The sequence below is a fragment of the Protomyctophum bolini genome, assembly GCF_963924005.1.
Source record: "Protomyctophum bolini genome assembly, chromosome: 16".
Lineage (NCBI taxonomy): Eukaryota > Metazoa > Chordata > Actinopteri > Myctophiformes > Myctophidae > Protomyctophum > Protomyctophum bolini.
Genome location: NC_137877.1, coordinates 33,706,145 through 33,727,142, shown reverse-complemented (window position 1 = coordinate 33,727,142; position 20,998 = coordinate 33,706,145). Strand labels below are relative to the sequence as shown.

The window sequence follows — 20,998 nt, the reverse complement described above, 5'->3', positions numbered from 1 at the left end:
TGTTCTGTTCCTTTCTATTGACAGGCAAAAGTCTCTGAACACTTAAAAAGCCATTCACCCATTTTCATCCTTATCTTTGGTAATAACTAATGCTCAATTGCCCATAAGATGGAAATGGCACAATATTCATCTACACACTGTATCTCATAGGTGGACCGCAGCCCATTCAGAAACCTGCCTAACAATGACATCAATGGGGAGTCCAAGCCAATATAAACTACAGCTTCTCTTGCTTGATAGTTCTGGTAGGGCAGGTTTATGAACTGTCCAGTCCTCCAATACACTTAAAATAGTCAAATAGTTCCATATTATAAAGAGCATGAAATATTGAAGGGAAATGGATGAAAAGCAAAACATCCTATTCCTGCTGGTAGTCGGGAGTTGAACGATTAGTAAATGTACAGTGTTATTTTATCCATTTGTAACCGCGTGTACAAATAACTATATGGACACACTGGTGTCGGACTTCTGGTTTACCGGAACGGGGTTCAACTCCCTACAGTGCCCTGCTCAATTTGTTGTATTTACATGGTTCATTGGAAATTGCGGAAATTGGAAATTGTTTTTTTTTTTTTTTTCAACACTCCGCAATTTGCTAATGTTTCTCATCCTCCGCAACACTCCGTAATTTGCTAATGTTTCTCATCTTCCGCAACACTCAATTTTTCCGGTAAATACAACACATTGAGCAGGGCACTGCAGGGAGTTGAACCCCGTTCCGGTAAACCAGAAGTACGACACCAGTTTTTCTTTTTTTCAAATCCTCAAAAATGATGAAAAACGGCGTGCCATAGTATGCCGTACGATATGGGCTATAGCCCACGGTCCAAAATGATGAGAAACGAGACCCCAAAATTGACACTACTTAGCCCGTGGACCCCCATTTGAAAAGATATGCCAGGGAATATGGACCATTACAACTTTTTTTACAAAGTTTAACGGGTCCATTTGGTCACATTCATACTCAAGTTTAATTTGACTAGCTGGTTTGACATGCAGAACGAAAGACAGCATATGGACCACAAAACTTCAAACATGAATAGCCAAGAGCGACACAAACGCGCACATGCACACACACCACTGACAACATGTAAATACCAAAACAATATCTTTTATTTGTTGTCCATCACCACAGCCCTGGTAGGCTAAACTGCACCAAAGCCAATGGAGAAACACATGACAAGCTTATACAATAGAGAAAAGAGAGGAAGTCAACTGGATGGTACACAGTAAATGTTTACATTTCCGTGTCTCACTGTGGACACCTGACCTGCCTTAGTAATGTTAACCAGATCTAACCATCTCTAGCTCCATAATACCAGACATACCTGCTGTGGCATTCAGCCAATCCTGTCCCATTCTGCTGACCACCTTTGGGGGATTATTGCTGTGGGAATGATTATTACCCAGAGTCAACAAGATAAACAAAAAAACAGGAACACGAAGCAGAACAACACATACAGCACGTATCTGGGTAGAGCGGTAATTATTCACGCTGGCAAAAGTTTTGTCCTGACAGCTTTGGAGCACTCAGACAAATCACACCAACACCCGCAGTGATCATTTAAATCAGACTTAACTTTTCTTACAATTAACACTGAGGGATTTAAGTAAAAATGACTCAAAATGATCTTTGTGCTGCAGAGCTTTCAGGAGACTTGTGCTTTTAAGTGCTCTCAATGGTAAAATGGAGAAAGAAGACGCTTTCGGCAGACGGTCCATGTTTGTGCTTTTTTAATAATACTATTATCTTAATGAGGTCATAGTTTGGTTTGTTATACACTGGAGTTACAAAGGAAATTAAAATAGACTAAAATTCGAATAGCCCACCAATGGTAAACAGTACAGTATTTTAGGGGGCATTCCTCCCCCAATGAAAGTTGGGTTAAGAGGAGCTGAGAGGTCACTGATAGAATGCCTATACATACTTACATACATTCCACACACGCATTCTTTCTGTTACACACGCGCACACGCTCACTCACCCACACAGGTATATACTGTACAGAAACAGTCAAAACAATGGAGCGAGAGACAAGATGGAGTTCCACTAAAGTCTTCACAAAGCACAAATTGTCTTTTTATTCCTTTCTCTTGTTCCTTTCATGACACATTTTTTTTTTGTAGTTTTTGTTTTTTGAAAAAAGTAGACATATACTGTAGCATCTCCACGCTGACTTTTAGTTAGGTTGATTCCTCTTTGATGTTGAAGTCATCTTTATAGTCAGATAATCAAAAAAAAAACACAAGGAACAGTTTTGTGAAACTGATGCACAACAATCCCATACATTCTGAAGTTTGAGTCAAAATGAAATGTTCTTGTGGCAAAAGTACTCGACTCTGGGCCTGTCCAAGTCTCCATTGGAATAGATCCCACAGGACATTACTGGGTCACCGCTTTTGCTTTGCACGTTTCATTTCCGGGTACATCCTGTCTCTTATGTTGTACTTCCTTTATTTGAGTCCATTTTAAATTGTCGCACAATGTCCACACCGCGTGATCCGCGCCACCCGTCCATGTGTATCGTCACGAGAACATTCTAGAATACAAGGTTTGTGTAGGATTAGAACATTCCAGGTCCCGGGCTGAACCCCATGTCCATGTCCATGCCACGCGGCCTCATTTGACCCCCCATCATCATTGTCTGCTGTGGGGGGCCGCCCATGCCCTGCAGCGACATCATCATGTTAGGCGACCCTCCGGGGCCGGGGTGGGCCATCTGTCTCCCCTGCATCATCCCTCCCGGCCCCCCCGGTTGCATCATCCGGTGCTGGGGTCCCATCATGCCTTGGCCCATGAACCCTGGTGGCCGCATGGAGTTGTGGCCATGCGGCCCGGGGTTTCCCATGGGCATGTCTTGGGGGCCCATTCCCCCACCGGGACCTCCCGGCATTCCCCCCATCCCCTGCATGGGCATGCCCATCCTGGGGGGGCCGTCGCCCATCATGCCCTGCATGGGGAAACCAGAGGGGTGCGAGGGGTGTGGCGGTTTGCCCCCAGGGTTGTCTCCTCCCCCTCGGGGGAAGTAGGACAGAGTCTGGCTGGGCTTCTCTGATGGCATTATTCTGGAAAGGTCAAACTCCGGAATACCGGATGCTCCAGGCCGCATCACCTCATGTAGGTCTGCATCACTGAAGCCGCCCTGCTGCTGCATGTTGAACTCCGGCCCACCAGGGGTGTTGGGCTTGCACATGCCCCCATCACCCCCTCCACCGTGGGGCATGTTTCCCATCCGGCCCCCCATGGGCCCTTCACCCTGGAAGCCCATAGGATGTCCAGGGAAGCCCTGTGGACCAGGACCATTGTGAGGAGAGAAAGGGCCTTGTTGGGACGGGGACTGTGTAAGGGGATAGCCCTGGCCTCGGTGAGGATAGCCCATGCGTCCCTGGGACATCATCTGAGGGTTTGGCATCCCAGGGTCTTGGGGGTTCTGGGGCATCATCATGCCATGCGGCATCATGCCTGGACCCATGTTTGGAGCATTAGGAGACGGCATCTGAGGGGGCATGCCGTGGGAGAGGGGCTGTGAACCCATGGGCGTCATGCCCAGAGGGCTGAGGGCAGGCATGGGACCAGCGTTGCCAGGTCCCATCATACGTGGATTTCCTGGGTGGTGGTTCATTCCCATACCTGCAGGTGGGAACACAAAAGAAGAAAAAAGGGTGATTGATATTCATTTCAAAGAACGCCAGAACATCTGAATGATGCAAACACGGCGATGAAAAGATCAAAAGGAGAATAGTATGAATACACCCCTAGGTCGCTCCAGACGAGAACATAAACACCAGATGCTATAGACCACTCACCATTGTTGTTCATGGAAGGCAGGTTGGGGGAGCGTGCTGGGGGCGAGTCGTCATCAGAACTGGCCACGGTCTTTATGGCATCATGGTAGAGTGGGGTGGAGCTGGGCATGGCAAACTTGGACATGCGCGACATCATGATGGAGAGGGGGTTCTGGGATAGCGTTGGCTCAGGGGGGATGGTGTACGGGCTGCCGGACGGGACGTTGCCTGGGTGGGACATGGAGCCAGGCGGAGCCCCTGACGAGGGAGGGGCAGACGGGGGGCCGTTGCCACCTGGAGGAGGCGGGACAGAGACACATGAGCAATGACATCCAAAAAACTCACCTCAGTTCTCTTTTAAATTAAATGTGAAAATAGACACATTTTGTGGCAATACTAGAACAAGTGTGCATTTGTTATTTTCAGATGCATGCACGGTAGTGAATGGAAGGAATTAATTACAGTACCAGTGTACCACAGCAAACTACACCACACTGCTTTTTAATTAAACTGAATTACCACAAGGGGGTGCCACTGGTCTATAATGTATTTTTTCACAGACATGTTCCCCTGAATGAAAATGAGTGAAACATTTGATTAATGAAGGACTTCTCTATAATTTCACAGGGTAAGTCATCATGAGATAGGCTGGGATAATTGATTGTGCCATAACCAACCATTGAGAATGTCACTGAAACATAAATTAGCCATGATAACCTGGGTCTACACACACTGAAACATCACTGTTTCCCAGTGGGTAGTGGGTCAGGACGTATTTGTGGGTCACCGTCACATTTTTATAGGTCACGAGTCAAGTAAAAAGAAACAAATAATAATGACAATAATAATTGTCTGATTACAATGACAATAATAATAATTAAGACGTATTGAAAATAGCCTATCTACAAGTTTGCAACGTAGTGCGTATGCTTGTGAAAATAGCCTATCTACAGTCTTACACGTGTTGTGCGCTTGTAGATCTGCTTTTTTCACTAGTTTGGGTCCCGGACTAACTATTTGGGTCTCGACCTGAACGTTGTGGGAACCAGTGGTATATAGCAGTGGTTCTCCAACATTCTCATGTCAAGAACCCCCAAGTCGACATGTATTAGCCTGTGGAACCCCATAAGAGAATGCTTCTTTACAGCTCTACCAGCTATTTAACCATTTTCATTTCAAGGACCCACAGTTTGACCCCCATTTGATGGCATTCATATCTCTGGGACTCCAATTTGTATTGTAAAATCACTGTTAATTTAACTCTGAGAGTGTACAGACCCATTTGGTTCCGAACTATCTGTAATTTAGCTGGGGACTCCCTGGAACTACCTCAAGTACCTCTAAGGGGTCCCCGGACCCCACTTTGAGAACCAATGGTATATAGCATGCTATAAACTAAATAGATTTTCTAAAATGCACCAAAATAAAGATAAACTAATTAAAGAAAGAAAGAAAATACAGAGGAAAGAAGTAGAAAACAATAGGATCACTGTACAGCAACAAAAAGTATACCTTGTTCCATGTTGCCCATCATATTTGGCGAGGTGATACTGAGGGATGGCTTACCACCTTGAGGTGGAACACCAGGACTTTGCATGGGTGGTTTTGGAGAGGAGGCCCATCCTGGAGAAGGGTTAGGAAGAGAAGGAGACCTCATGTGAACCGGGGAGGCGCCTGCAGAACCCATCATCGAGTGTGGGGACTTCATCGGTGCCGAAGTGGGAGGAGCGGGCTGGGCGTTGGGGCCTGTGGGTCCGGTGAGCATGCCAGCCAGCTGGGAAGGGGTCTGAGGGGACTTGAGATTCCCAGAAGGGGAGCCCATCATGGGAGACTGCACCTGCCTCAGAGGTGGTGATTTGAGTGGGTTAACGCTGGGAGAGTTGCCTCCACCGGCCTGGACATTCAGATCTGCTGGTTTGCGGCCTCTCTGTCCCTGTGAAGGTACAGATGCAGGGGGGAGGTGGTTAAGACGGCCATTACCTCCTGTGGGAGTAGATCGGTGTTCTGGGCCAAACGCTGGATCCCCATGTGGACCTCTCATTCCTCCAGGGCCACCAGGGAAGGGCCGTCCAGGGCCCATAGGGAAGTCTCCGGGCTGGCCCTGCTCAGGGAAGGGAGGCCCCTGCATAGGCCTGCCTTGGGGCCCCATGTTCTCCATTGGAGGCCCCCCTCCTGCTCTCATTCTCATTATCTCATCTGGACTCATATTCATGGGGCCGTCTCGCAGCTTGGAAGGGTGCATGTGGGGGCCAGGCCCGGGCCCCGGCCCCATGCCAAACTCTGGGCCCATTTCTCTTCCCCCCATTCCCTGCAGCCTGGAGGAAGGGCTCATAGGGCCATCGCCGGGCATCCTGGGAAACATGCCCATGCCGTTTCCAGGTTCCATGCCACCTCTTTGGTGGCCCATCATCCTTTGCATATCCATCATCATTCCAGGAGGGAGGCCTTTCTCGCCGCCCATTCCCTGGTGGAACATGGCCTCCTGAACAGACTGAGGGTTTGGGAAGCGTTCACCTCGGCCCCCTGGACCCGCAAACATGCCGCCCGGTCCCCCAGGAAAGCCTCGGCCGTCTCCCATCCTCTGGGGCATGTCGTCAGGCCAGCCCATTCCGGGCCTAGGGGGTCCCTCCATGTCAGGATTCATCATGCCTTGGAAGCTAGGCATCCTCTGCATGTGTGGGGGCATGCCTCTGGGGCCAGGGCCCATGGCCATGCGCTCCTGGTAGTGCTCAGGGGGGCCTCCCGGCCCGCCCCACATCTCTCCGGGGCCCATTTGATAAGGAGGAGGGGGCCCTCGCATCATGCCCCGTGGACCATGGGGGTGCATCATCATGTCAGGAGGAAGTGGACGGTGTTGCATTTCCTGTTTCCTCTTCTTCTCTTCGTAAAACTCCTGCTGCAGCTTCAGCCACGCCACTTGTTCTGGGGTCATCTGGTCACCTTCTCCACAGCCTCCGGGACCTCCCATATGTGGGCCCATCTCGTCCTGTGGGAAGGGGGGCATGTCTCTGGGGCCGTGCGGAGGACCGAAGGGTGGCCCTTGAGGTCGTGGACCTCCAGGACCGCCTGGCGGCCCAAGACTCTGGGACTGGGCCATCATTGCCTGGAGGGGCCCCTGTTCAGGTCTGCGGGGGCCACCTTCAGGACCTCCGTCGTGGGGCCCTCCGTGGGACTGTGGGGGCCCCGGTACGGGGGCGTCGCGGTCGTCGGGGAAGAGCATGCGCTGGATGTCTCGTAGAGTCTGGAGGGAGCGCTGACGATGCTCCAGCTGCTCTTGGGAAAGGCCCTCCGTGTTGGCCTCCATGTTCAATAGCTCCTGGGCCAGCTGCTGCTGCTGCTGCTGCTGGGGCGTCAGTCCTACCCCTCCAGGGCCCCCACCCTGCCCTGCCTCGCCTGCCTGTGGAGGGTTGAGGCCTGCCTCGGGTTGGCTGACAGGTGCCTGGTCACCTGGGACTGCCGCATTGCTAGGGCTACTGCCGGGGAGGTTTTTCGTGTCCATGCCCGCTGAGGAGGACCCTTCTTGGGGGAGGACGCCGGACTGGGCCCCTTGGTTGGAAGGCTGGGGCGGGGTGGGCTCAGTCATGCCAGGTAAGGACGGCTTGGATCCAGGCTGGTGGTTCTGATCTTGAGGGTGGGACGGGGTCTGCTGGGAGGGCTTGGAGTCATTTCGGAGGGCCGCCGCCGCTGCATTATTCTGTAAGAGGGATACGAGGATTTTAAGTAACGAGATATCATATTCATATGCAAAAGAACTGTGCACAGTAGGTCAGAAGGGCGCGTTATGCGCTTACCAGGACGAGGGGAGCCTTGTCCTTGCTGTTGGAGATGTTCTTCATGTGGAAGCTGATGATGTTTTCTGTATGGCCCGTTAGAACTGCATCAGCTGCCCTGAGGACAAGAAGTCAGAATGTCAAATATCAGTCGCCAGCAGGACAGTGTGTGTGTGTGTGTGCCCAAAGAATCAGTAGATGGAGGAAATTCCAAGGTCAACAGACTAAACAAACAATTTGACACACATGTATCCACACTTCTCTCTCTCACTCACACACACACAAAGCTTTGATCTCTAATTCCCAACTGAGTGTTAATCTGAGCCAACTGCATTCTCGCACAGTTAAAAATACGCATCCTTGTGCATACAAACACACAATGGATTTAGGCTATAAGTGGGGAGATTTTGGTAGGTGGACATGCGCACGCGCACACACGCACGCATGTGCGCACACACAAACAAAACAATCCAGTATTGAACACAACTACCATTGACGACAGGGACACAGAGGTACTTGGATGCCAAATTTGTGTGCTCGCGCGCGTGTGCGTGGCTCTCTCTGTGTATGCTTTGAGATGGTTGTTTAATTATCCTGTCTAAGTAAAACTCTAAATAATCTAAGCACTTAAAAAATGAGCTTTTCCTCCAGAGACAACGCACACAACACAATAAAGCCATGAAGGCTAATTTATACTTGGTAGTACAAGATGCGACGTGTTGCTAGCTTGAAAACTGGTTCTTTTTGGCAGGTGACACCATCTCACAAAGGAGTTTAAATTAAGTAGGGCTGGGCATGTCACCGGCGAAAATATATCTAAACCGATATTTAGAAAACAGACTAAATTGATTAGTCTGATTATGTGATTAACCACTTAACCCTGTATTATACTTCCTTGTACAATGGCAGCATAAAGGAATAGCGAAAAGTCAATTTTCCCTTATCTTTTACATAATTCTTCAATACCGTAATCGAGGCAAATTGTTTGTCAGTTCAGTTTCACTCATGCTGCAATAAAAGTGCCAGTTAAATTTGAAAAGAAAAACAAGATTGCTTTGATGGGTCAATGACTGTATGAATGATTATATGTAATACAAATAAAAACAAAAATACAAATAAAAATCGTAAACGAGGCTAAAGTTTGAAACAATTGTGATATTGGCTTGAAGTTATATATCGCCATATGCATATCGCCCATAATCCATGACAAATCCAGTCTAGTGAGGGCGTTTCACACACACCAATACTGTGATAAGCACTAATCACAGGCTAACGAACGTGATATTGCGATATTCCAACCCAAACTCCCAAAAAGGCACACATTTGGCGTGGCTGAGCATCCTTACTTGTTGGCCATCTCTGTTGTGAAGACATAAACTAGTTTTGGATTCGTGGGAGCTTTCTGGCCGCCAGAAGGTTCCGTCGCCGAGCCCTGGCCGCCTCCCAGTGCATTGTGGGAGGGTGTGGAAGAGCGACTGAGGCCAGCGTTGGAGGTAGGATGAGAGATGGAGTCCTGGGGCTTCACGTCACCGGAGGTGCAGTCTACAGGGAGACAGAAAGGTTAGGAGGACGCACAGAGATGGATTGGTAGTAGTGCAGTTCTGTGGCTGCCATCGACTATCACACGTCTATGTTTGTTTACATCTACTTGTGCATGTCTCTCTCTCTCTCTCTCATGCATGTGCACGCACACATACAGACCCATGGCCTCGCACCCCTAGTTACACTTCCTGAGCTGAACTTACTGAAGAATCCTTTGTCATCCTCATCACTCTCCCCTCCTGAGCACCAGTCAGCACCGCTGTAGGGCTGCCTCCTCTCCGCCACACACATCCTCTTCACCCTGCTATTGTCTGCACACACACACACACACACACACACACACACACACACACACACACACAGTAATACCAAAAGGTGATGAGTTTTGTGTTCTGGGAGTGAATTGTGTCTTATTCTGCATTTTTGAGAAAAGAAAAAAGAAAAAACTAAATCACATCTGCACCACCCTCCCCTCCCATTTAAAATAAACGACCAATCGTTTTCTACTTTGGCACTGAAATGCATCCTACAGAGCTTCCCATGTGTCCAACACTCAGTTGCTTAGTTTGCAAGTTCAACAAAGTAAGGCCATAGTTTTACTGAGAGGGGATTGAACATACTTGCTGGCCTTTCAAAGCCAAAAGGCAGTAAACATAGGTGGTGATGATAAGCAGAACATGTGCCAGCCAGGAGGACACTCACCTTTCTCGTCACTCGTGGGTGTGCCGGTCTCTGGCTGCTCATACGATTCTACAGAGGTGCTCCTTTCCCTCTTGACCTTGACCTTGGAGCCTGGGCCAGAGGTCAGACCCTGTCCATTCTTCAGCCCCATGCCACCCGACACGCCCTGAGCTCCTTTGGCGCCCAGAGTCTTGGGGTCGCAGGGCGAAGGCTGCGATTGGCTGCCGGCACTCCCTGGCTTCCCCTGATTGGGCAATTTAGAGTCCATCTGGGCAGCGGTGGAAGGAGACATGACTGGAGGAGAACGTACCATGACCTCCGTCTTGGGCTTAGGGCTGCCAGGTAGGAGGAAAGAGAAGAAGACACAGTTAGATATACTTTCCATTTATAGAACTACAACAGTGCCCGTTGGGGGGTGATCCGTTGGCTAATAAAGGGCGAGCCTGGGCAGACCGCTTTTGTGCTGGTTCTGGACAACCGTGGATCCGACGGCCACTGCACTCCCATGTGGTGGTGTGGAACACCTGGTGGGGGGGGAGAACGGTTCCCGAGTTTTGTTCACACAGAGACATGGTGCATTTATAGATAGATAGATGACAGAATAAACTAGAACTGCACGCTTATTTATTATTACTTGGTACTTGCGCAAGCAGAGTGCGTAAGTACTGCAATCGGCTGGGTATGTACAGTATGCATGTCGGTGTCCTCTCTTGTTTAAGACCGTAGTTACTAGTTACCGTGGTTACTAGTTACCGTGGTTACGTTACCATCAACAGTCAATAAGGGACCATCATTCTTGGTGACGTAACTAAGGTACATTTCAAGGTTGGTATAAGGTCAATAACAGGTCTAATGGATTTAGAACATCAGTTGTATTAGACATTAGTAACTAGTAGCACTCAAAGTATGGAGGAGATTTACAGAGGTTTTAGACCAGCAGTTGTACCAGGCGGTAGACACTGTACTTTAAAGTAGCTCATATAGGGACTCTACCGTATATAAATAGGGACTCAGAGCAGCAGTCGTACCCAGACAGACAGCAGAGAGCTCTAGGACTCAGAGCAGCAGTCGTACCCAGACAGCAGAGAGCTCTAGGACTCAGAGCAGCAGTCGTACCCAGACAGACCGCAGAGAGCTCTAGGACTCAGAGCAGCAGTCGTACCCAGACAGACAGCAGAGAGCTCTAGGACTCAGAGCAGCAGTCGTACCCAGACAGACAGCAGAGAGCTCTAGGACTCAGAGCAGCAGTCGTACCCAGACAGACAGCAGAGAGCTCTAGGACTCAGAGCAGCAGTCGTACCCAGACAGACAGCAGAGAGCTCTAGGACTCAGAGCAGCAGTCGTACCCAGACAGCAGAGAGCTCTAGGACTCAGAGCAGTGCCAGTGGTGAGCGCATATCATGGCGTGCTCTGCTTGCGCACAAGTAGGTCATACATGGCCTACTTGTGTGCAAGGCTCAAGTTGGCGAGAGAGAGTGCATTTCTAGTTATACACCGTTATACTAACTGTAGACTTTATTTAAAAATGTGCTTTCAAAGAAAATAATACAAATGTTGTTTGCGTCTACCCACTGCATCTATAGCGCCCCTTACAGCTGGCATTAACATGTGTGTCTCGTATCCAGACTGTATCTAGATTCGATTTAGCACTGAGATCAGGCCAAGTCCCAATCCACAATGAAAGCAATTAGTGAAATAGCGCACGCACGCGCACGCACACACCTCTAAGACATTAGCACAATATGTAAAATGAGTATGTTTAGGCATTATTACTGCAGGCAACCAAGTGACCAGAAATTACAGCTTGAGGCTTTAACCTTTGCTTTTATAAAATATATGAAACCATTAGGCTTTTATGGAAGATGTCTTCTATTACTAGTTTGTCCAATTCAAATACTCTTTAATCTTAAAATAAAATATCTATTATTAGTGTAGGCTGTAGGGCTTGGCTTTACAGCCACATGGTGCAGAGCAGCAGTGTTAAAGACAAACGCTCTATGAAATCACACTGCCTGAAATCAGTGGGTTTTTTTTTTAAAGTAATGTGTCATTCCTGACATACAAGACCATTTACCCTATAACTAGGCTAATTTTGAACTCTGTGTGAGTTGGTGCAACCCCGGGTCACTCACACACTAACATAACTCGCCTGTGAGGATTAACATTATCCGTCTGCATTATGCTATTTTACGATAAAACAGACCTCTATTGATCGTCAGTTGTCATAGCGTCACTGCAGTAGGGACGGAACCAACATACTGGTCAAGTGTAGAGCAAGTACAGAATTATTTGGTAACGTAACACTAATTAAAATAGTAAAACAATATAAAAGACGTTATAAAAGAAGACTTGACATCCAAGCTGTACCTCTGCACCAACTGCAGGCGGGTCAGGTATGTGCATAAGCCATCAGTAGATATAAATAGAGGCATAGTAGGTAGGTATCGTGTATGACTGTACGGTATAAATAACCCTAAAGACTGACCTGGCTGTCTGCACGTGGGACTCACCAGGTTAGCATAACATGTATTTACACTTGTGCCCAATGTCACCATGTGCCTCAAAGTGATCAGATCACAATCTGTCCCGTCTCGCGGTGCATTTACACTACAAGTGTGAACGTCTTCATTTCATTGACAATGAAAGGAGAGGAGTTCAATGGGTCCATGTTACATTAGTTAGATCACTTATTGTGGTACATGAGGCCCCCTCTGGTGGTACACACACCCGTGTGAAGTGAGTGGTGCAACTCCGTGTGTGGGTGGAAGTTCCAGACCCACATGAACGCACCCAGGGTGCCGGCCCGATTCCGGCGAGCCGCCCAGCATCCGAAACGGTTAAGAAATGACAGAGTTACCGTGTGGGGGTCCCTCTACTGTACTGTACTGGCACACCCGAAAGCTTCATATATATACAGTTAATATGTGCGTGTGTGGAAATGGGAGAAATGAGAGTATAAAAGTGTGGAAGACAAGAGCAGAATATTTTTAACAGCAGCACTGCACGTAGAAAACGAAGTGGGCGATGTCTCGAACTTCTCACTAGCAAGGTGTGTGTGTGTCTGTGTCTGTGTCTCTTTCTCGCTGTCTGTCTGTCGTGTGATAATTGTAACAGTTAAAGTGACAGTTTTATTGTTACCATTTTAACATCAGTCATGGAGCCCAGGGACCCCCCAGTGTCTGTTCCAGGGGGTCCCCAGCAAATGGCAAAGATAGCACATCTTGTACATCTGCTATTGTTTTTAAATGTTTGGAAACTTTCCATAAATCTTCTCTTCTGGGGGTCCCTGGCACAACACATTTTAAACGGGGTCCGCTGCCAAATACATATCCATTTGGAGTCCTTGACTTAAAAAGGTTTGAGAACTACAGAGTTAGCTTACGTTAGTCTCTGAAGCATGAAGTTGGGAGTGAGAATGTGATTGTGACGCACAGCGCTCACCAGGCAAAATGAACAGTGAATGCTCTGCTTTCTACGATTATAATCATACCCTCTAGGATAGGGTACTAAAGGTGCCACCTACGTACATGTTCGTACCCCCCCCCCATATAATCCATATATGAAAGTGGCGACCGTCAATTTACCTTTTAGCATTGCTCCGGTTGATATGGAGAGCCTCCGTCCTCACCAGCAATGGGATTTTTAAATCCAGCTCCATTGAGCCTCCATTATAAACAGGATTTTCAAAGACTTGTATCTCTAAAGCTTCGAGCGCCGTCCATGGTGAGCTGTCGCACATCCCGACGACCGTAAATCATTTTGACTTTGTCTCGCATCGCTAAGGACATGTAACGACGAGAGCTAAGGGGTATGAGCTTACGGCTAACGATCAATGTCCTCACAACAACAGCCCCCACCTCACCTCGCTACCACCTAGCGAGTTAATATAATGTTGTCAGGCAGAGACGTCTCTATTGTAACTTTGTGTTTTTTCGTAAATGAACGTCCTACTACTACAGCGCCACACAAAAACAGCAGATCTGCAATTTTTTATTTGACTTCTGAAAAGTAAAAGTTTGTTTGACATATGAGGTTTACACCCGTGACCCGACAGACCTACATTGTTAAAATATATATAATGTTTGGGGAGATAATTTGAAATGTACACAATTCAACCAAAGAAACCAAGGTAGACCATAAAACATGAATTACTTTGCTGCTGTAACTTCTTCCTTTATTCTCTACTACTGCATGCCATGGCATGCTGCTCTTGTGTCTAAAAATGGAAAGTCAGGACTCTGTAGTCTGTGGCCTATTATGAGCATTAGTTGGTGGCACTTGTAGTTCTTATGTTTAATAAAACAAGATTACCTCTCGGAGCGTATGTGTGCCATGTGACAGGGCTTGACACCAACAGTTACCCGGGGCAAGTAAAAGAATGGTTGGGCAGGTGAAGGTTGCTACCGGGTGGCCCGGTCGGGCAAGCGTGCATTTTGAGTGGGGATACAACCGTCTTAGTTCGCTATAAACACAACATGAGATACATCTGTCTTAAACGTCGTCATTGCGTTCCTCCTCCACGTCTTCCCCCCGCTTTCTATCTCTCTCCCTGCCTCTCTCCCAGCCTCTTTTAATGTTGGTCTAAGGAAAAACAAACATTAAACCTGAATATAGGAGGGGCTAGAGCCCCTCAAAAATAAGGTAAAATGAACAGTAATGCAAAACGTACGATATATTTTGGGGGCAAGTGGCCATGAGCTGAGGGAAAGTAGAACATGACCTGCACTTGCCCGACAGGCAAGTAAGTGCCTCTGAGACCTTAGTGTCAACCCCTGATCATCATGTGTGTTTTGTCTGTGTTTACATGTACAGTATCAGAGAATACATGCAAATTGTGCACTGTGTGCATCAGAGAAAGCCCACGTCAGAGACAGATTCAATTCATTTGACGTCGGTTCCCGAGAAAGGCTTGAGCAAATAAATTGCAGACCCTTGTTGGGCTGGGCTCGAACATCACGGGCCACGGCCGGGGCTTTGTAGCCTGGCTAATAAGCCAGACCGAATCAGCCGTTGGCAAAAGAATAATTGCCTGCCGGCGGATTACGGTCTGGAGAGGCTCAATTGTACGCCCATTTCCTACACCAAAGAACTGGTGTGGCCAATCGGGACACGGTATGCAATATGGGCGGGCTTTGCCTTTGGTACAGTGACGTTCAATGCTTGAGACCTTTGACTGACAGTAGCTCTGACCAATTGCGTCAAAGAGAAAATGTTTGAACCCGCCCCCCCGGGAAACAAGATCCATACACAGCATCTCCAGACTCAAATACCACACGACAGTGTGATTTGAGTCTGGCTTATTAGCCAGGCTAGGGGCTTTGGGCCTGTGCAGAGCTTTAATTTACATTTTTATGTAGTCAGATGCCATCCATCCAATTGGAGTCCGATGCATACGTGAGATGCATATTAAACTATTAACCATAAGGAAGAAACCTTGACATGAAATAATTTGAGGCGATGTACGATGATAAGAGCGTCCCTCACTTCACAGTTCAAACCGTTAGGATTTAAAGACATTTGTAGAATGAGGTCATCAGGTCTTAATGTCAAGTGAAAAGAGGGCTGTATTTTTTGTGACAAACAAAAAGCTGACTTTGATGGAGCATTTCAGGTAAAGAGGCCACAGGCCGGGGATTGGGGGTAGCTAGTTCCCCACCACGAGGTAGGGGGGATTGAGTCAGGCTGCTGGCTAACCATAGACAAGCCCATGCATCCCCCCTTCATTACCACGGGGGGGAGGGGGGGGTTGGGGAATGAAAACCAGAGAAGAATGACTCATGTTCTTCTCTCACTGTCGGCTGTCGCATTCTCTCTCTCTCCATCCCCCAGAAACAATGCTCCACTCCCGCCTTGACATACATCAGTTTGTCTAGATGGATGTCTGTGTACAAGAGGACATGGACACTTGGGACTATGTCGAGTTTCGAGGAAAACCTCCTCCTGCACAGATTACTAAAAAGCAGCAGACCAGTGACAGCAGAGACGTGGGCCACTGACAGTGGACTGCTGTTTACTGACTATAAAAGCAGTTCAGTTGAGGCAAACGGGACACATACACAGAACTCCCCAAACCACACCCTAATCTCTCTCCCTCTCTCTTTGACAAACACTTCCCTGTGTGTACGCACAACTAGAATGAGGTGCATGCCAACATGTCCACAGAGCACAACCACAGACTAACACATGTGTGTCACACACACACACACACACACACACACACACACACACACACACGCGCACACACACACACACACACACACACGAAGGCAAGACCAGGATTTGGCAGTCCAGGCATTCATTTCCAGAGACTCCAGAGCCATGAGTCAGCAGGGAGAACATCCAAACACCAGTGTACTCCCTGACCTCAGGACAGCCCAGGAACACACAGCAGTACCTTCCAAACTGGAAGCGTTAATTGTAGTAGCTGATCTTAGATCTGTGCCCCACCTGACCCAACACTTGCACGGTAAGCAGCGTGGCTGGCCAGATTGACATGGCTCCATGCCCACTATACAGCTCACTGTCTGTATTGCATTTCACTACTGGCCGGCCGCGCGCACACACACGCACACACACACACACACACACACACACACACACACACACACCACAACCCTTGCTGTAGGTAGCATCAACATGCCCAAAGGTAATAAGAGTGGATTCCAACCAGCTATTGCACATGGAAGCTTAGATAGGCAGAGAGAAACACATAATTTAATTGTTTATTAAAAAGGAAGAAAAAAAACACAATCATTGTATTGCGGAGATTTCAATTATTGTAAAATTGTCCTCCTTGGGGGTCAATTAGCTTTTTTGTCAAGTTGCATATCTGGTCGGGTCTAGAGAGAAAGGGTCTGGTCTGGTGGGTGCCCAGTGCCCACCCCTGCAGGAGTGTGTGTGGAAATGACCAGATGAAGTTGTGGATTAGGCAGGCTCTGGCACGATTTACATTCCAAATAGAAACCAGGCTTCCATGCCGACACATTACGACATTATCCCCCACAAATAGTTATCAGATTCGTAGAAGAACTATGGATTTATACCAAGCGTTTGTGTTCCGTACCCTCAACAATGTGTCCAGTGCACTCCATCGAATAAAAAAAAGAATCCTAAAGGATATAACGTTGAGTGCTGGTATTCCCTTCTACAGTCTGTATCTTCCAGAACCGTGCACCCGTTACACTATTACATGGAATTACTGAGTGCCAACAGTGCTTGCTCTTGCTTTCTTCTTCAGTACACACCATCTATGAACTCCAGGTAAAATTACGTCTGTAATGCACGTAACTTGAGAACCGTTCGCGCCCACCGACTTCAAATTCGACACACGCGTTCTCAGGGAGTGCAGTGCCCGGTGTCGAGTCGGTCGGAGCCACGGTTGTCCAGAACCTCCAAAAAAGGCCTCTGCCCGGGCTCTGGACAAGGCCCCTGCCCAGGCTCCATATATTGAGCCGGCCTGTTTTGACATCACAACACTCCATATTTGAGCATGCCTGACACAGAATTCCATATGTACGTCTGTAATCAATGTAACTTGAGAACCCTTCGCCCCACCGACTTCAAATCCGACACACAGCCGGGCACCAGTCTAGTATTATATAAAGATAGTCGTCCTTTAATGTTAAATTCACTTCAAACAGAAACCACCAGAGAGAAACGATCGTAATAAGTGCTTTATGCATGCCGATATTTCCCCGTTGATCTGAATATCAAAAGGTTTTATACGACCCCTTTCAACCATTCCTTCACCATCAGACCGGAATAGTCTCTTCCAATTTACATGTTTACATGAGACTTTTATTTCCGATTGATTTCATTCTGAATATAGGTAGAATAGGGTCCATATAAACACACTCACTGTTATGCTCCTATTAGCCTGACTTGTAAGAAACCATACAAGTGACAGTTTGCATCTCTGAGCAACCAAAATAATGTCTACATCAACAGATCCACGTTAACAATGAATCTATAGGTATATCTCTAGGAATAATATATGTTCGAGAGACCCGAAACCCTGACGACTTTGGGATACATCACTGAGGATACGTCCCGGGTGCATCCATGCAATGTTTTTTGTTATATAATCGATTAAGAAAAATTGAATTACCATAATCACAGTAATCCTCAGCTAATTTATTTTATCAGAATTCAATAATGAAAGAAACATATTCTGAATCAACGCCACATACAGCTGACCACCTAGCCTAGGCCCTAGGCCAGGGGTTCCCAAACTGTGGTGCATGACATGAAAAGGGTAATGGTGGTTTTACGGTGTTATTTAACACAAACAGCAAAATCCAGTAAACACTGTTGTAAGGAGATGTATAGAGCAGCTGTGGGAGTATACAACAGCTGCATGTATCTCTGATTACTTGTCATAATAATATTAAAATTATTATCATTTTCGGCCAAATACAACGAGACTGAGCGTTGGGGGGTGCGTCAGCTAGGCCATGAGGTAACAGGGGGTGCTGCTGCAGCCTATAGGCAATGCAAATTCTGAAAACAAAAATTAAAACTAGCTGTTGCAGGTGTAAAAAGAATACAGATTCCGTAACTTCATGGAATATTTACCCCTAAAACATATACGTCGTTTACAAACAAGGCACCAGAGATCAGTATCCGTGCTGTGAGGAACATTTGTTGGCTAGGACTGCTAGATTGATCCCCCCACCCCTCTCTCTCTCTCTCTCTCATATTAGCAGCACTATCCCTCTCTGTTTCTGGCGGCCCTACTGGTACTAATAATTCATATACTCGTGCTCATGGCCACAGGTAGGTAGACACATAGGTAGGTAGACACATAGGTAGCTAGGTAGACACATAGGTAGATGTGTGTTGTTGTTCACTGTTCAGAAAACCAGGAAACTTGATGCGTCTGCTGTTGTTCAAGCCTTTCTGGTCTGCTGACAGAGTCTCTCTATGGTTTCTCGTCAACAATGAAAGAACAGGGAAACCACGCCCCCATAATTCAAATCGATATAAACCAAACTAAATATTAATTAGATATGCATACATCACGTCGCAGAAATCGAACACATATAAGCAAACATGAGTTGCCAAATATTTATTTTCTACCCAGAAACCTGGAAATACACAGAAATGGCTACAGAAACCACCTGCAAGCTGCTCGCCATTAAAATTCACAATTAAAATTAAGAAATACTACAAGAGAGTGCTGTACCTATATATTGGCACTGGTGTGCCAATATCAGCACACCAGTGCCACAGCTGCCGTTAGGTATTGGAAACACGGTGGATATGTTCAGAGTGATCGGCAGGGTCCACTGATCAATCGCTCAGAGCGGTCGATTAGCTCATGAGCTCGATAAACGAGAACAATTCTGCAGACACATCTGCATGCAGCCTCGTCGGAGTGGCTGCCGTGGAATGTTAGTGCTCCCCCTTGTGATTTTGCCATTCTACAATTCTACAATACTTGAAGTTGGTGCTGTGGAACAGAGGAACGTTTTCCTGGCAACATTGGGGAAATGTACCACATTGGGCGTTTCTGCACATACCGTTTCTGCGTACGGCGCTTCGCTTGAACACGATCATGACTCATGTATAAGATAACAGTCAGACGGCTCACCTACTCCTATCTATATTATTATATTAGATGCATACTGTAAACGATAGTTTTTTAGTATAGGTAGTTCAAATTTGTATAGAAAGGCCTAACCAGGGACTGGGGTTGCAAATTAGCCTTGGCTATGTACAACACAACGGTTTCATGTTTTTACAAACTTTTATTGTCCCGGTTAAATAAACGTATACAAAAAAAAAGAAAGAAACTGGAACACCACCACGCTGACAGACAGACACACACACACCCACCCTTGGTAATAAGGGTTTTCATTTGTTATTGTGGCCTGCTTTTATTATATGGTATAATGTAACACACGCGTCACACGGAGGTCGGCCTAGACGTTTTTGAAATTTTTAGGTAATTAACTTTGCTCAGGAAGCTCTCAGAAGGCTCCCATTTCTTGGCTGAAATGTTTACAAAAACAAAATATGCGCTCCTCAATACCACGTTGCTAATTCTTCTGTGCTGATTTATTGGCAGGGCTTCATTTTCTCTTTGGTAGAACTGTTATCATTTATGTTTAGGGTCCAATGTTAACAGAACCATAACATTAAGCAAATCAAGCAATAAGCTTGTTTTGCAGAGGCATGGCAATCTCTCATGATGAATTTCAAGAAGTTCTGAGATGTGTGTACAATACATGCCTTTTGTTTTGTGTTGTGAGAGAAATAAGGAACGAGGTCTATGAAAACAAGCCTAAAAAGATGAGCACTATTGGCTATTTGAAAATAGCAGATTAAGATTGCGGCGTGTTGTGAGCTTGTATATCTGCTTTGCACCAAATACACCCTTGACTTGAATATGTTTGAGAACCAATGGTTTAAACATTAGGTAGGAAGCCCAAATAAACAACTACACTTTAGGAAAAAACCCTTAACAAAACTCAACCCACAACTGCCAATATTTCAAGCAACATTACAGAAAGACAAGCCCAAAATCGCTTATAATGAGCAGACATGGCTACTGGTGGGGGTGCCGCTGGTCTACATTGATCTGTTCTGTTGATTACTTTTTGTTGCTGCTGTGTACAGTATTTCGGATTGTAGAATACGCTGCCTTCCGTAGCCAATGGAGAGGAGGCAATTCGCCCAGCATATGGGACAATAGCTTGGAAGTAGTCACTCGAGTACAAGCTATCCACCCCACATAATGGACACTCACGGCACAGAGCAGTGACAGTGCCGTGTAGAGGGACAGCAGATGGAAGAGTGAGAGGGAGCACGTAACAGGGAGAGAGAGAGAAACGCAGTTGGACATTACGTCAAATGGCTCTTAAGTCTTAATATCACACAATAGAATTAGATTACGTCTTCTGTTATTGAGAAAATGCAAATAACATTAGTTTGGAATTGCACGTCGCTAGCAAGCTATCAACCAGCTAAACTAAAGCCCATCACACACCGTCTGCGACTGTCGCGCGTCAAAACAGCCGCCTCCATTCTTTTCAATAAACCTATCGCACACCGGCGCCGTCCGACACGCGCTGGCGCCTCGCCTGGCGCGCCGATAGAACCAGTTCTATTTTCCAGGCGGTGCCGCGCGGCAACGCGTCGCGCCGCATCGGACGGAGCCGGTGTGTGTTGGCCTTAACTTACAAGGCTCAAAAGACTATTTTATGGGCGTCCCCAGG

At 47.1% G+C, this 20,998-nt stretch overlaps 1 protein-coding gene across 3 annotated transcripts in view; it reads right to left on the bottom strand.

Moving 5' to 3' along the window:
* Positions 1-1,716: 1,716 nt before the first annotated feature.
* The window catches only part of bcl9 (BCL9 transcription coactivator), a 35,846-nt gene continuing 16,564 nt past the window's right edge, over positions 1,717-20,998 (bottom strand). For all 3 annotated transcript variants that reach the window (XM_080785465.1, XM_080785464.1, XM_080785466.1), the window contains exons 4-10: positions 9,801-10,114; positions 9,302-9,409; positions 8,903-9,098; positions 7,578-7,674; positions 5,299-7,480; positions 3,808-4,080; positions 1,717-3,631 (exon numbers count right to left, since the gene is read on the bottom strand). In XM_080785465.1, coding sequence (XP_080641591.1) covers positions 2,565-3,631; positions 3,808-4,080; positions 5,299-7,480; positions 7,578-7,674; positions 8,903-9,098; positions 9,302-9,409; positions 9,801-10,114 — 4,237 coding nt within the window. In that variant the 3' untranslated portion in view covers positions 1,717-2,564. The remainder of the gene's footprint in view (positions 3,632-3,807; positions 4,081-5,298; positions 7,481-7,577; positions 7,675-8,902; positions 9,099-9,301; positions 9,410-9,800; positions 10,115-20,998) is intronic.